Here is a 16,201-nt window from a genome sequence, read left to right as displayed (position 1 = left end):
TTATTCCGTTAAAAAAAAAAATCTTTTATACTGTTCATTATTTAAGTAGCTCAAAGGGTAGCAGTTCTCTGTGCTGCATTCAATCAGTGATTTGAACTGTTGGTTTGCGTGACAAAACATGCAAGAATTGTTCACCTATGTGAAAGAAGGGATTTGTTTACCTATGTTTTAATGAAAAAGCCTGTGATCCACTCTCTCAAAATGCTTACGTTAACTAGCTTTCCTTACAAACTATGGTCAGATTTTTGTGTTTCCTTATAAAAAGATGATGGGTATCACCATTTTTTTTGCATTTTAGAGAAACAAGATAGATGCCAGATGCCAACATTTTTTTTTCTGGTGTCAAAATAAGTGGCAGATGAAAAAAAAATATATATTTTTTTCTATTTTAAAGTGTGTTTCAGTGTAGTCAATCTAAGCAGCCTGATACTTATCTAAAAGTGCAGTCTTCTGTATAGCTTTGGCTGGTATATATTAGTATATACCATAATATATATATATATATATAATATATATATATATTATATATATATATTATATTACACTACATATTAGTGCAGTAGGAGGTTTAGCAGCAGAATGAATCTGGACTTTGAGAGCCTGCTTCCTGATGGGTGAATGAAAGAGGCAAATTCCATTTGTCTCAAAGTTGCTTTTTTTCAAACAGAATTTTTGTGATTGGAGAGAACCTTTCCAATATGTGTTTGGTTATGCCAGAGAAAAATGGTATGTGGTGGCGTTTTTACAAACTACCACTTGAATATGCAAATGTTTGCTTATGTACATACAAAGTCTTACAAGCTAAGTCTGGAAGAAAAAATATTTCAGACAACATTGGTTGTAGTGCTGTGTAAAGCTACTTTATTATCAGAAGTTTCATGAGCTTGCCTAGCTGAAGGCAACAAGAAGCACTTCCATTGTTAGTCCTTGCAAATTCTGCAATAGGTCTGTTTTTTAATTAAAAAGCACAATAATCCATTCAAATTGGAAATGATGGAAACTGACAAGGACAACACTTTTGTAGCCTCAACTAGAATTAACCAGCCCATCTCTATGAATTCAGGAGATGGTCTTAAACATTTCTTATTGGCTCCTTTCTCCTCCCAGTTTATTCTACAATTCTGAAGCTCATCCTGATGATCTATACCATATGTTAGCCATTTATGCTCAGCAAATGACAGCATAATCAAGTGCTTCTCTTTTACTCTCTTTTAATCCATCACCTCACGCAATAATTAAAAACCACAGAACCGTTGCTTTTGCATGTGCTGGACCAGTGCTGGTCTATCTCAGAAGTGATGTCTGAGCATCAGCACTCAAAAACAGGAATGCCCTCACTGAGGACGAGAGCAAGCCCTGATGACACAGACTCTGTGCAAATTGCTCCGTGGATCTGGCCAGGTAGAAGGGAGGGAAAAATGCTTTCACATTTTAAGGTGCAAATTCTGCTCCCTCTGAAGTGGGTGCAGAGCTCTATCCCACTTGTGCCACCTGCGGCATGAGCAGGTCTACTCCCATCTCAGTTTAGTGGCAGATGTGTGTCCTAACGCGGTGGTCTCCCTACTTCCATGGGCACAGAGGTTTTGCAATCCTGGCCAACCCTATTTTGGATTACTGATCACAGATCTGATTACTATGCTCAAAGTAAGAGCATAGCAGGTGACTGCTGCTGATGCCACCATTTTCTGTTAAAAAGAAACATGGGCCGGGCATTTCCGTTTGCTGAGCCTGCCCTCTCTTTGTTTCAGAGTCCCTTTTTCACCATGAACAAGCACTGAGAGTTCTCACCTGTTCCCAAGCAGGACCGTGATGCACGTTATCGGCCAGCTATGTCTGGCTTCAAGGCACCAGCTCTCTCTGCTCTGGTGACTTGACCACAGGGTAGAAGGAAACAGAGCCACTTCAGACCAGCTGGCTCACGACTTGAAGTAATCATGGCTTCCCAGTCCAGAGCTCAGTTTTAGCAGAGTTACCCTAATTCCTAAGCACACAACAGCACTCACAAGCCTCACAGCATACTCTTGGCATTTTGTATTCTTTTGATTTCTTCCAAGTGCACGTGTCGACTGCTGTGTACTTGTCATACCCCAGGTTTAGAAGCTATCCAGTGGTAGGAGGAATATATGTATCCCATTGTCTCTGCTGGTGGTTGTAGGAGTGCATCTATCAAGCAAAACTACTTATGGCCATTGAGGTTTTCTAGTGATAAAACCTAGCAGTAGAATGACAGAGTGAGCATTTTCCCTTTCTTCTTGCTTGGATGATATTTTTATACAATTTTATATGCAATTTTTTAAAATATTTGCTATTTTTATTGTAGGGTTCTGGTTGGGGTTTTACCAGCCCTTCTGGTTGTCTACAGGCCCAGATTCTCACAGGAATATTTTCCTTCCCTTTTCTCCTCCCCCTTCTTCTCTGATAGACAAAAGCCATTGCATTTGCAACATCAGCTTAGAGCAAAATAACACCTAGGGCCTGATCACTCTTTTAGTTGCACTGAAATCAAAGGAAGCTCCATGCAGAGTACTGCCAGCCCCACTGCAGCATCTGGGGCCAAAGACTAAACAACCAAGACTTGTACAACTTGTTAAAGCAGGGCGGTTCTGTGTAAAGCCATTGCACCAAGGTAGTGCCGTCTTCCTTTGCTGTGGTAGGAGTTGCTTCCACCACAATGTTTAAAAAAGATGTTACATCTCTCTTCACTATTGTGATGCTACTTCATGCAGCCACGTGAATGAGTAGGCACTTCCATCAAAGGCATCCTCAGTGCACTGACTGCCTTCAGCAGGGAGGAAGGGTGACCATTATGGCTTATCTGTGACAGTAGATTTCACTGCTCTGTGGTTAGCAATTCAGTGACAGGTCCTAAATAAAGTTAAGAATAATCAAACCTATTTGTAGGAGGGATAAGGGGAAATTAACCAAATTCAAGGATCTTGGTCTTGTAAAATAACCTTTTCTCAGCTGCAGGGAATTCTATGTATGAAGCTGAACATAAACTTTAGAGCGTGTTTGTATTAGCAGAAGTGATAATGGAGATACCTTTCTTCAACTGAACTACAATAAAAAATAGACAAGTGTTCTCTAACATTTTTCAAGGAAGAAAAAGGCAGGTTGTTATGCTATTTTGCACCAGGGTATGGAAAACAAATTACCTTCCATGCCCAAAGTAAAACTCAACGCTAGTTTGCTCCTGGGACTGGGAGGGTTGGGTAATGAAAAAACCTATTTGGTTTGATAAGATTCACAAGGGGGGAAAAAAAATGCAAAACTGAAATGAATCATGCCATGTAATGCAAGTATTCTCAAATGTTCTGAGAATAATTTTATACAATATGTATTTATTGTTAGTTCCTTATTTGAAAGAGGAGGCTTGTGGTCTCTTAAATGTATAAAGCATTTTTCAACATTCCAATTTTTCTGTAACTGAGTCCATGTATGTCCATCCTGTTACCAAATAAAAACAATGAGGTCTCCACTCCATTTGAATTAAAGTTGCAGAAGGGTTCATTTTGTTCTGATGCTTTCTACATCTGGTCCAGGCATGGCACTTGCCATTTGCTTTCCAGCATCCAGCTCCCCGTAGAGTAATAGTAATAATTAACTTTTTTTCTAAGCATAGTGGGAACACTGCTTGGACTTCATCCATTTTTCACCACAACCCTCTGTGAGGAGGAGTTAATGGCATTATCTCATTTCTAAACACATTCCCAAACCTGTACGTGTTTGAAGATTACGTGTCATCCTCACAGCTCCCCCTCCAGGTGGCAATGTCCTCTGGCTGTCATGAACCTTGATTTTAGTCTTCCTTCTTGCACTGCCAGTGTCTGCATATCAATATACGACATGTTCCTGAAATCAGAGATGCTGTGGGTATGTGTACTCATTCCCACCAGCTTTTCACTGGTTTCAAAACTAAATGTTACCTCATATTCTGAGACCAAATAACATCTCAGATGCTCATCCTCAAAAAAGGTTACATTCTCATTTCAGCTTTCTTACTTTCCCAAAATCCAGCTTTTAAAGATGGGAGATTTTTCTTTCAAATTCAAAGTGCATTTATAAATTGGCAGCAAACACTGTTGCCATCTTTGGTTGTATTTGTGTTTTATCATTTAAATGGAGGGAAAAACACATTATTCAATGATTCATATAACTGCCTCATGAAATTAATCACAAGTGAAGATGTCAATTTTGCATGTAGAGTGGTAGAGCCTGTTGAAGCATTACATTGACTCTGCTTATGTTCAAACACAAAGATATTCCAAGTCTCCAGGTCTCTCATGAGAAGATTGAAATCACAACATAAAAGCATCTCAATCAACAACACACCACATTCATGCCCACTGTGATTTTTTTCTTTCTCTGTGCCACTTGGAACATGTGTATCTATCCCAGAGGGCTGGTGTCCCGTGTTCCGGTATTGTTTACAACCTTTCTTTCAAGGCATTTCAACTACGTCTATGCATACTGTCTTTTACAAAGTGTCTTATGCCACAGGTAGACTTGGCTTATGACACAGGCAGACTTGGGAAGCACCTGTTCACCATTACCTGTGAACTAGTAATGAATAGAATTTTCCCATATCACTGCTGTTTTTCTATTTGATCTTTTCCATAAAAAAGAAATAATCGTGATAAACAGTGGCAGAAACTAAGCCATTCTCTCCAAGAAAGTTGTGACATTCACAGACGTTCAGTACAAACCTGAAAGGCTTCATGCATTCCCTTCTACCTGAAATTCCAGCTTTAATTAATTCCTTTCCTCTCTGAAAGGTTCAGTGGTATTGATTTCCTGAAGAATGTGCTCACCACTGTACCTGCTTATATTATGCCTTACTGGCTTGGTTTGATTCTTAATTTACCTCCTTCTTCAAGTAGAGATGAATACAATTTCTGATAGATATTGAAGGTATTGATGTAGTCAACCGTGGTCTTCAAATAAAAAATCCAGCCTGTCACATAAGCATGAGGGAAGAAAAGATGGTTTGGAAAAGGCATCTAAAGTGACTCAACTCCACTTGCAAATACAGTATTGGAGTCCTTTATCTGGAGTGTATAACCAGAGACAGAAATTTCTGGAGTCACTACCAACCAGTGGTTCCCAAAGTGATGCCAGCTACCTACTGAAGTGATACAGAAGCAAGGTAAGTGCTGTGTAACTGTCTTCAGAACCACCTTGGGCAATAAAATTGACTATTGCCAGTTCTGTGAGGACATGGAGATAGCTGAAGAGAAAGCTGTCTGAGAGGTGGTGATGGTTCATGGCTCCAAAGCTTTGGAAACCCACTATTGCTCAAGAATGTGAAACCTCCATTATCAATAACTCAGGTATCTCCACCCAAACTCAGTAATCGATAAAAAGAAGAAAGGTAGATTTGATATTGAATGCTCTAGATTGAAAGGTCCCCAAAAGTGAGGCTATTTGCCCTGTCTGATAAATAAGTTAGCCTGGCTTAAAATCTCTGAAAAGAAGTGGCAGAAAGAAGACAACAAACACCTCATGGTAGTGGCAGCACTGCAAAAAGCGTTTGTGTGGCTAGTGGGACTACTGTTCATCTATCTCTGCTGAAACTACTCTTTCTCTTTAAAGGTGCAACGCAACTTCCAGCTGGTTCACCAGGCTCAGGTTCCTCAGCAAACCATCTTACATTGCCAGGTCAGTCGGCAATAATAATACTTTGCTTTGGACAAAGGCACTGCAGTACGTGATATGTGGGAGAAGGAATACTTTCATGTATCACATTAAAAAGTTAAGCCCGTTCACTGGGACTGAACAAATGAACTGTTGTTTTTAAGCTTCACCACCTTTCATTTTTTTAAACAAATATCTTTTATTTTGCGGATCGCCAAACTGTCCACAAACTGTCTTAATTCAATCAGGAAATTAATTTGGGCCTTTTTCACATGGACATGGATGCTGAAGAGAAAAATGAGGCTGTTTTGTGGAGCAAAGTGTAGCTTTTTTTTTGTGTGCCCTTCCTATCCCCCAGGTCTTGCTGTTTTTGTTTGTTTGGTTGGTTGGTTGGTTGGTTTTGGGTGATCCTTTGGGGACCCAGGAGTTGGACTCAATGATACTTGTGGGTCCCTTCCAACTTGGATATTCTGTGATTCTATGGTTCTGTCTCTATTTCACCATGATAGACATTTTCTTATTCCTTTCATCTTTGTCCCACACAACTGTCAGAAGAAAAGGGGGGGAATATGGAGCAGTTATAGAAGATAGTGGCTGAGTTTGAACAAATTGTCAAGATATTATCTTGTCATGGGCATATAGAAAGGCATTCATGTATGTGTTATTCGCAGTCATTGAAAGAAAAGGTATACGTATAGGAAAACAACAAGAAATTACCAAGAAAGAAATAAAAATGTCAAGCGAAGTACTGCAAAAAGTTTTGCTGCAGATATTTTCATCAGCGGCTGCTGTGCCAGCAGATGAGGTGTGGTGTGGCTCTATATATAGAGGCCCACATGCCATAGCATGTTTCTGTGCAGTGTCAGTTCTCCAAGCTGTTCGTGGCATGATGCTCTTTTGCGACCGCCACCTTGGCAGATTGTTTCCATTGGCACAGATGCAGACACCACGTGGATACCAGTAAAGAGAAGAGCGGGCAGGAATGTGGAAGAGTTCAAAATATTGTTTTTCCTTAGTAAAACACTGTGCTCTGTGGAACATTCCCCTGTATGAAAACAAAAAAGAAGACAATCATTGAAAGTAAAATTCAAACCACTGGGCAGCATGCTCACATGAAGACTCCTATGTAACTAACCTGAGACAGTTTTAGATAGAAAGTACAGTCAGTAAGCACCATAAATGCATCCTCTTAACCTCTGTAGCATCTCATCATTGTCAGTGACCATCAGCATTAGCTGCATATATAGCATGTTTCTCATAGGGTCCCAGCACTGGTTAAATTCTTGTATTTATATTCGCAGGGGAGGCTACTACTTTGAATGTTTTCACCCAGAATTTTCTTGCAGGTGGCATTTAGAGGTGTTGTTCTTTAGATACCTATATATATTTTTTGGAAGAAAAAATACCCTTTTTTTTTTTTAAAGGAAAAATTGTGGAATAAAACATTCTTCTCACACTCCAGCCATAACTTGCAGGCAATGCAAGCAGATCTAATTTCAAAACAAGTTCCCTTTTTATACATTCTGGCATACTTGCATTGGTCCCACGTTCAATTTTAATGAGCAATGTTTACACATTATTTTTCATCCATTTTTGCCAGTGTCATTACCACTTTTAATCAATCAACTCATTAATGAGTACCTGCAAATAACAAATCCTGCATTCCATTTTATGTGTAATACTTGTTCTCACCCTCCAGACCACCACTGTAATAGGAAGGTAGCAAATATAATGCAGAAGAGAGGGTTTTGCCATAAGCTACCAGGTACAGTCCCTTGTTTATTACTGACTTGCTAGGTGACCTTGCTTAAATGGTTCTTGTGTGCCCCAATTTACTCATCTGTTATTTAAGAATAATGTTTACTCCCCTTTAAAACTATCAGATCTAGGGATCTGTTAACTGGTAAGAGTAGAAAACCAGCAGTAGGGAGAATCCTGTAAGAGAGGGGAGCAATTAACCCAGCAACACCTCTTTCTGCTAAAGGACGCTTTGTGGATTTGTTGCCAGTTCTGCCTTACTTCCAGTAGCAACACTCACTGTGACAACCTCGCATTGAATTATGTAAAGGTGTCTTCTGGCTGGCACTTGCGGAAATGACGAGCTGTGTTTTGACTCTCTCTTTGTTAAGGATTTCCCACCTCATTATACGTTTTGGCATTGATCAGGGACCCAGTGGGTTTTCTCCATTTGGCTGTTGAACGCTGATGCCTTCCTACGTGTGCCCTGTTACTGTGGCTTACACCGCAAACTGTTTACTCTAGTACAGTATGCAAATCAGCCCTTCCTATGCAGCTATTTAAAATACGGGTTGGGAGTAGATAATAGTGCCATATTTTCTATTTCTGTAGCCCAGTGATGCATTTTGTTTACAGCCATTATGGTGCTGGTTTGTTTATGCCCTATATGATCACATTTCAGGCGGGTTGCTTTTGCTGGAGGCAGCCGCTAATTAATGTGTAGTTAAGAAACAGTCTGCTGTAAATACACACACACAATATTCAATTTGAGAAAATGTTACTGTTCTTTCTGTGAATCTCATGCAGTGACTTGAGAAAGAATGTGAGCTTTATTTTGTTGGGTTTAGTCACTTCTGAAGAAGGGAGGCTGACGAGCAGGCAACATTTGCATGTGAGCCCATTACCTCCTTGTCAGCAGGTCAGTCACTCCTGCTGATCACTAACCTTTTAATCTGTGCCTTGCCAATTTGAAGTGAGCAGGAGGAAGAAACCTCCAAGAGGTCACAAAGCTGGGGAAGGTTTATGAGGCTAAGCAGCTGTGTATAGGAGGTAGCCCTGGCAGTGTTCCCACAGGCCTTGACCATTCGTGAAACCAGAGAAGGCCCTGGCTGCCATCTGTTCCTGTCTTACCAGAAGTCTCTCAGACCTGCAGGCTGTACTTCTACTCTTTTGCAGTGTACCCTGACTAGAGAATAGGTATTTGAAGGTCAGCTTTTTCTCCCTTTCTTTTACATATTTCACACCCTCTCTAGAACTACCATTTTTTACATATATGTATGCTTTATATATCTATATACATACATATATAGATACAGATATATGTATCTTTGATAACAGGACAAGTGGGAAAGCTGCGAAGTAGGAATTCTTTATTTAATTTGAGTCTTTGATGCATTCATTTGGCTACAGAGCTGCAGAAAACTGATGCATTACAGAAACTTCAGAGCATGAATATGTGAGTTAAAGACCCTGTTAAAGGCTGGTTTTATTCACTGGAACCTTTTATAGAGAAGAAAAGTCTGACATTGTCATTGAGGCATTTTATTTCAGCATGGAGGAGAAAAAGAAGTTCCAATTTTAAAAGTCACATTTTCATAGTAACAGTTTTAGTGGTCACAATTTTTTTTCTGCAGTAAAAGGGACCTGAGAGGTGTTACTGTCTGGTAGGTATAGAAGCCTGGGAAAATAATTGTATTTGTTCTGCTTCTTGTGCAATTTCTGTTAATAGATGAGAGTAAAAGAAGAAAACTGGTAGGGTTCCTTCCCCACATGCTTCTCTTCTGAGTACAGAAAAAACTAATATTGCAGGTGATAGCCACCAACACAGTTTTCTACAAGCTATGTCACATCTTCATATTCCTGAAAGTTGGATCTCGTGCAGTATTATGGAGCAGGAACTTACAGTGTTCAGGTTGTCACATAAGGCTAGGTGGTAATGTAGGAGATGGCTGGACTTGGAGGAAAGCATAATATGCATTCAGTCAGTAGATTAAAAAGCATACCTGGACAGAAGAATCTCATCCTTAGCTACTAAACCCTCAGCTATTGCCATGGTGACTCCCCAAGAGGTAGTTGTCTTCAGACTCTCTCCTTGAGGTGTCTCATTGGAGAAAACAGTGAATTTTGTATGAGCACACAGTTTTTTTTAACACTCCTAGGAGACTGATTCTCCCCAGGTTTAGAACATTTCTTGAGTGTTTGTGTGTCTTTAATGAAATACAGTCATGGTTCTCTTGCTTCTTTGTCCTGGAGACTCTCCTTTACTTACAGCAGAAGACCTCCTTTGTTGGGAAAGAAGCCAAAAGGAAGAAAGAATAAGCCCTCCTGAGCATACTCTTTTGATAGAGCAGCAGAACACTGAATTAGGAACATCAGTATCCCTAGCTTTCCTGAGTCATTTCCCAGTAAAAATGCCTGATGAAATAATTCCCTTACTTCACTGGCGAATTATTTAACTAAATAAGTAAATCACCTTTACTGATCATAACAGCCTTTCATATGTCCTGTAGCCCTTCTGCTAGGATTTTCTTTATCCTGCCTGCATAGTATTTGAAGGCAAAAGTTGCCATAGTTCTTGCAGGGGGATGGGAGGTGAGGTTGAAATTGCAGAAGGTCCGTCTTTAGGATATCCCTGGAAGCCACTAACTGCAGATGGTTTGGCAAGGGAACATGTTACTGCCTTGTCCATGTTATGCCACAGGCTGTTAGTGCTTGCCTGTCTGGAGAAGAGTAAAAAGACCACTGTCTGGACCAAGCTGTGTTCCAGACGCTTTCCACCCCAGTGCCTCTGCGAAGCCACAGTGTTCCCTCATGAGATGAGTACAGCTGGGAGAGACAGCAGTGCCTCATTCCTCATCCCCATCCAGACTCACTGGTGTTGCTTTGCAGAGCCTCCTCCAATGCCTGTGCTGTCAAATGAATCATGCGTGTGTCGCTGCTGGACGTCCTTCCTTGCAAAGGTGGTGAGCCATGGTTGGGTGCTCCTGCAGAGGTGGCATCAGGGATCTGCCACCAGCCTGGGGAAAGATGTGAAAGCTGAGTAGCCCGTATGGGTTTTCTCCCTTCCGGTTCCCTGCTTTCTTTCCCCCCAGCTTTTCCTCTCCCTCTGGTACTAAGTATCAGCACAGAGCACTCAAACCCCTTTTGGAGCTGTGGCTGTTCAGCTGACTGTGTTCTGATTTTTTATCAGAATCAAATTGTTCCCCAGCAGGTGTTCTGAGTAAAAATCGTGCTATTCACTCAGTGACTGTGACGATGACATTAAAGAAAATGACATTTCAATGGCTTTTTTTTTTTGAAGGGATGTGCTTTTTGAATGAATAGAAATGTTTGTATCTGATTTAAAATGCTTGAAAAGGAAAAGAAAAGGATATCAGTGTTTTGCCTAGTCTTGTTTTGTTTTCTGATCAGAGTGGATTTACTATGTAGTAACAAGCGTGTTTGTTGCTATAACAACTTTTGATAGTTAGAAATACTCATGCTGATAATACCTTATTTTGTCAGTTACATCAATAATAATTTCCTTCCCACTGCAACAAGGCCCAAACTATTGCAGATCAGTACAATCTGAAACAGAAATTGAATTTCTAGGAGACTGAGTGGAACCAAGAAAATTCCAGCTAAAATTTTGACTATAGTATACAATAATTCCTGCAGACTACGGTGCAGGACTTAAATTCAAGCTGAGATGTGAAATGCCCATCATGCTCAATCAACAGAGGGCAGACTCCTCAGTAAGCTATTTTCTTATGTTCTGAATGAACTCATGAAGTTTCATGAAGTTCTCATGAAACTGAAACTCTTGTTATTGTCTACACTGTTCATTCAAGGGCTCCCCCCTCAAAATGGGTTTTGATGCCAGTTGACCTCACCCAGGGAGCGTGTTGCATATTTTAGGGTCAATTTGAAATGCAGAACTTGGGGCAGTATTTGGTACCCCTGTGTTTTTTTGATTTGTGGATGAATGGCTTAGACTGTGGCAAATTTGTTCACCTGCCCTTCTGTATATGTGCCACCACTTGCAAATGAGTCTCTCACACATTAGCTATGGCTTCTTATAGGAGCATCCATCACTGTTTGTACAAAAGAATAGCTTCTGGTGTAGTGCTTCAAGCTATTAATCTATCTAGAGCTGCATGGATTGTAGTAGGTTGCTTTTGTGTTACACACAGGGAAAAAAGGGATGAGGAAATGAACATTTTTGTCCCTTCACATAAACATTTGTACAAGGTACATTTTTCTCTGAAACCTGTAAATGTGTTTGCAAGTATCTTCAAATTCTGCCTCACTTTGACTCTGAATTTGCAGTTAAACCTAAGGTGAATCATACCCAACATATAATGTTTTAACAAAAACTTAGAAGCAGATAGCAAGCATTATGCTCCCTTCTGCTTAGCAGACCTCCTTGAAAATATAGTCATCATTTAAAAGTATGTGTGTCCCTCAGGAAGGGCATAGGGTGGTACAAGGATGGCAGTCCTTCATTGTAGTGTTGCAAGCAGAACAGGGTAAGTATTTTTCATTTTTATTCCCATTTTACAAATGGAGGAACTAGGATAAATGTTACAGTCCAGGTCAGATGAGAAGTCAGTGAGAAATCTGGGAACAGATCTCTGGAGTCTTAAGAGAATCTTCTCCTCAGCACCATCTACCTCAAGTCAATAAAGCCCAAAGAAATTAAATATTATGGATTCCCTTTATCAGCTTTTGTACAAGGATGATAAATGGCACTGTCAGTGTCCTGGTTAAACCACTTGTACTTATTAGCCAAGTCATCTCTTCTGGCAACAACTCCAGTGAAATTCCAGTTAACAATAAACATTCTCCCATGCTGAGCAATGGAAAATCCAATAACAGTTTGGCTGAATCCATGCTGAGTACAGAAAATGGAATGAATCTGGAAAATGAATGTGCCTCAAAGAACAGTAACTCACCTAATGAATATTTTGAAGCTTTTAATGAATGTCAGTCTAGTTTAGTTGAGAACAGAAAAGAATAAGACTATGCAGAAATCTGGATGTGTTTATCTAAGGTTTATGAAGTGCATAGTTTTTTATTTCCCAAGACATTTTAGAGTATGATTAATCACTCAAAGAGTTTAACAAGATGAGACTGTGACTGTGTGCTAACATTTGATGTTAGCTAGCTCACACAGGGGAATCTTTTTCTCTTCTTAGGATACATGCTGAGAGCAATGACTTTTCTTTAAAGTGCTTATCATACTAATTATTGTGTTATTACTTCATTTTTTTGCAACTAATAACTAAGCATAAGACAGACACATTTTGGTCGTAGTCATATTTAATTTGTTTTTATTTTGCCTATGTAAAGATGTTAGAAAGCAAGGCATAGATTCAAATAAACACAGTCAAAAAGCTGAGAATAGTCAGATTGATACAGGTCCATGCGTGACGTTCACAATGCCCTATAGTTTACTGGAAAATCATACAAAACCCCTCAGTTCCACCTGTTCCTGAATTCTGGGAAACGTGATCTCAGTCCAGATTTATTGTCTTAAAATGATTTTGTTTGATAGTTTGATGATAGTTTGAAAACAGTGAGGTGTTCAGCTGTCTACTTGTGGATAGGTAAATATAGAAGTTGCTTCTTCATTCAGATTTTTTGGTACATTGTTCTTCTGTGTAAACTGTTGTTTCTTAACCTCGAGAACATTCCTTGGAATCCACCTAGGCTGCTATGGGTTTCTGGGATGTCTGAGTAAGAGCATGATTTCAAGATCAGGTATTCCGAAGTGTTTAATTGCCCAGATTTCTGTTTTTCATCCTAGAGTTTTACATCCATATTTATAATACATATTTTCACATTTTATTATATTTTATTCCTGAACTTTCTTCTAACCAATTTTCTAGCCCTGTATCTATCTAACCCAAAAGAGTCCTGGTTCACTGGCTGAGAAATCCTCCTTTATACAGACAGGATGTACTGAGGGGATGGATGCAGCTTCGAAGGAATTAATTTCTGGTCCACCAGTGAGTGAATGCTAAGCATGGTAACTATTTAACCATTGTTGTTCTTGCTTTGTCACTGCCAGCCATCAAACCACAGCTGCATCACCTCAAGAGGTCCACTCACAGCTCAGGAGCCTATTTCCCAGCCTTCCACAAGAAATCGGAGGAACATTCGGTGAGATATAAGCTCCTTGACCAAAGGGGAAGGATGAAAAAAATCCAAAATATTTCCCAGAACTGGAATAGGAAATAGCAGAAGAGATGAAGAGGCATCTTCTGGAATGACATGCCTCTCAGGCTGGTGAAGGACATTGTGTAATCATTGCACAGGCCATACTGCATTGTACAGCAGCTGTAATTCTAGATAAAAGCACATGTATGATTTAAAAAATATAATGAACAATTTTTTAAAGTGTTCTCAATAGCCTTCTTATTATTGTAGCATACATTCACTTAGTACTAAAATATTAGTCTGTTACCCTAAAATGTAATTGTATACCACTGTCTCCTGTTAAATTAAGGAAGCCAATGCTTTTGTAGATTCTTGGGTTCCTTATGGCGTTCTCAATGTGACCTTCTGCCTACCACAGGTAAGACTATAACTCCTATTTCAGAAAGCATGGGAAAGATTTTCCTTGCCAAACTGTACTGAGACTAAATGTCCTCCTCTCGTAGTGTGACAGGTCTTCAGGAGAATGAAAGAAGGAGGCTGGAATACAAAGAGTCCTCTTGTTTCACTCATTAGGGAAAAGAAGACATAGCAGAACATTAAAATTGTGCCTTGTGTGAACTCTGCTAAATGTTTAATAACATTGTGTTCTGTGGCATTAATATATCTGAGTTTGATCCCATGTGCTCTTTCGGTACGCAGTGACACATGGACCAGAGTTTCACAGCAGAAAATGCACTCTGTGAAGAGTTTCATGATGTCCCTAGATTTTACAGTGTAAGAAACAGTGGCAGATAACTCCCTTTCCTCTTTCACCAGCCCCCTGGTGATTTATATACCACCCCAGCTCTCCCTTTCCAGCTGATGAAGTCTATCCTGTTTGTACTCTCCTCACAAGGAAACCTACATTACTTTTTATCTTCCTTGCTGCTCTTCTCTATATATTTTTAAAATCTCTGTTTGAAAGGAGGAGCCTAGAACTGGCACATGATACTCAAGATGCAGGTATACAAGAAATAGAAGAATGTCCTTTAAAAAAAAAAAAAGTAATGGCACTTTCTGTTTCATCTTTCATGCCTCTCTGAATCTTTTTGTTTTGTTTTGTTTTTCTTTTTGATCCTCCATGAGTACTGAATAGCATATTTTGTAGAATTATCTATACTAATTCTTAATTAAAATGTAACCCATGAGGACATAAGCAGTTAGGGTTGCCACTCCCTTTAGCATTCTTCTGCATTTACCAGCTCTGGTGCTTTTGCCAATTACATGGAAGTAAGCTTACTCTTTCTTTTTCTTATTCCTCTTCTTATTTCTTTTTTCTTTCCTTTTTACCTTACATCCTTTATTTCTGTGTCCTGCTTGTCTTTTTCTTCCACTGACACCTTTTCCAAACCACAATCTTCAGGATAAATAACCATGTTGAACAGCAGAGAGGATAATCCTCCCTTACTATGAAGGCTGACCATTTAATCCCAATTTTTCCCCTCATTGTTAACACATTATTTATCCATGTAATTTCATGAGTTAAGATCTTTTCATCCATGACAGCCTTTTTAGCAGGACCATGTCAAAATGTCTTCTGGACACCCACAAATTATTATTGTCTCCTCTAAGGAACTCTCAAAGATTTGTGAGGTGGGACTTCTCCTATAAAAGCTACACTGATTTCTCTACGTTCTATTTGTATCTGCTAATCCTAGTCCTATTCTTTATATTTTCTAAAACTTTACTCACTGTGAAATCATGTTCTGTTATACACCGCAGGTTTGTAACCATGTCCAGCATCAAAAATGCACCAGTGTATGTAACACTGCTTTGTGAGAGTTATGTTAAAATCACAGCTAGTAGTTGCATGAAAATTGCTGGGATGTTTGCTTCATGTTACTGGTGCCCCTCACTCTGTTAGAGATCACTGCAATTCCAGCTGCTCTCACCCTGACATCTGACACCTTTCTACAGTGTTTTCCTAGAAATCTCCACAAAATGGTGAATGCAGCATACAGCTGCCTGAGTGCTCCATTATCACCGTGTATCAGCTATTTTTGTCTGGTTGTTTGCTTGATGTTTGTGGTGTTGACCTTAAGCACCATCAGAACTTGTGACTCCAGCAGCTGGGCTGGATTACTGCCTAAACTGAATGTGAAGAGGAATGCACTTTAAAGCCTGCTGTTTATGAAATGTGATTTATCTCTAGGAATTCCCTGATAACTATATTTTTGCTTGTATAGTACCCTGAAATGTTTTACACAAACAGGCTGTATGGAAACTCAAAATTATACTATTCTTCCAAACACATGTTCTGGCTGTGTCATTTCCTTCCCTTTGGAACAGTTTAACAGTTTACCTAATTTACCTAGTAGTCCTGCCTGACTATTCTCTGGATAAATGGACAGCATTGGTTCAGGTTCACTGAGCCTCTTTCAGGAGTTAAAAAGGGGCAGGAACCTCTTCCTCCCCACAACTTTTCTTATTACTAGCCATTTACTAGGGCTATTGTTTTTGTGCCCTAAGTATCTTACATGGGAGAGTTTTTTGTCATTGCTCTCCTGATTCACACTCTCTTCATTGCCATGAGACAGAGATAAGTTGCAATCTTGATTTTACTACTGGGTAGTCAGGGCACAGGGAAATGAAACGACCCACATTATGTTTCATAGGGAGTTTATATGGCTGCTATAAATTTAATCTGGTT

General features: G+C 39.6%; 1 protein-coding gene across 10 annotated transcripts in view; it reads left to right on the top strand.

Moving 5' to 3' along the window:
- The window catches only part of PDE1C (phosphodiesterase 1C), a 318,847-nt gene extending 303,048 nt beyond the window's left edge, over positions 1–15,799 (top strand). For 6 of the 10 annotated variants that reach the window (XM_040546317.1, XM_040546321.1, XM_040546322.1 and 3 more), the window contains 2 exons: positions 5,593–5,658; positions 13,424–14,551. In XM_040546317.1, the coding sequence (XP_040402251.1) occupies positions 5,593–5,658; positions 13,424–13,593 (236 nt within the window). In that variant the 3' untranslated portion in view covers positions 13,594–14,551. Of the gene's footprint in view, positions 1–5,592; positions 5,659–13,423 lie in introns of all 10 variants that reach the window. The other 4 variants (XM_040546315.1, XM_040546314.1, XM_040546326.1 and 1 more) reach the window with 4 other exon arrangements.
- The last annotated feature ends 402 nt before the right edge of the window (positions 15,800–16,201 follow it).

Source organism: Cygnus olor, chromosome 2 (genome assembly GCF_009769625.2).
Source record: "Cygnus olor isolate bCygOlo1 chromosome 2, bCygOlo1.pri.v2, whole genome shotgun sequence".
Lineage (NCBI taxonomy): Eukaryota > Metazoa > Chordata > Aves > Anseriformes > Anatidae > Cygnus > Cygnus olor.
Note: the sequence above shows the minus strand (reverse complement) of the source record. Positions and strands in the feature narration are given on the sequence as shown.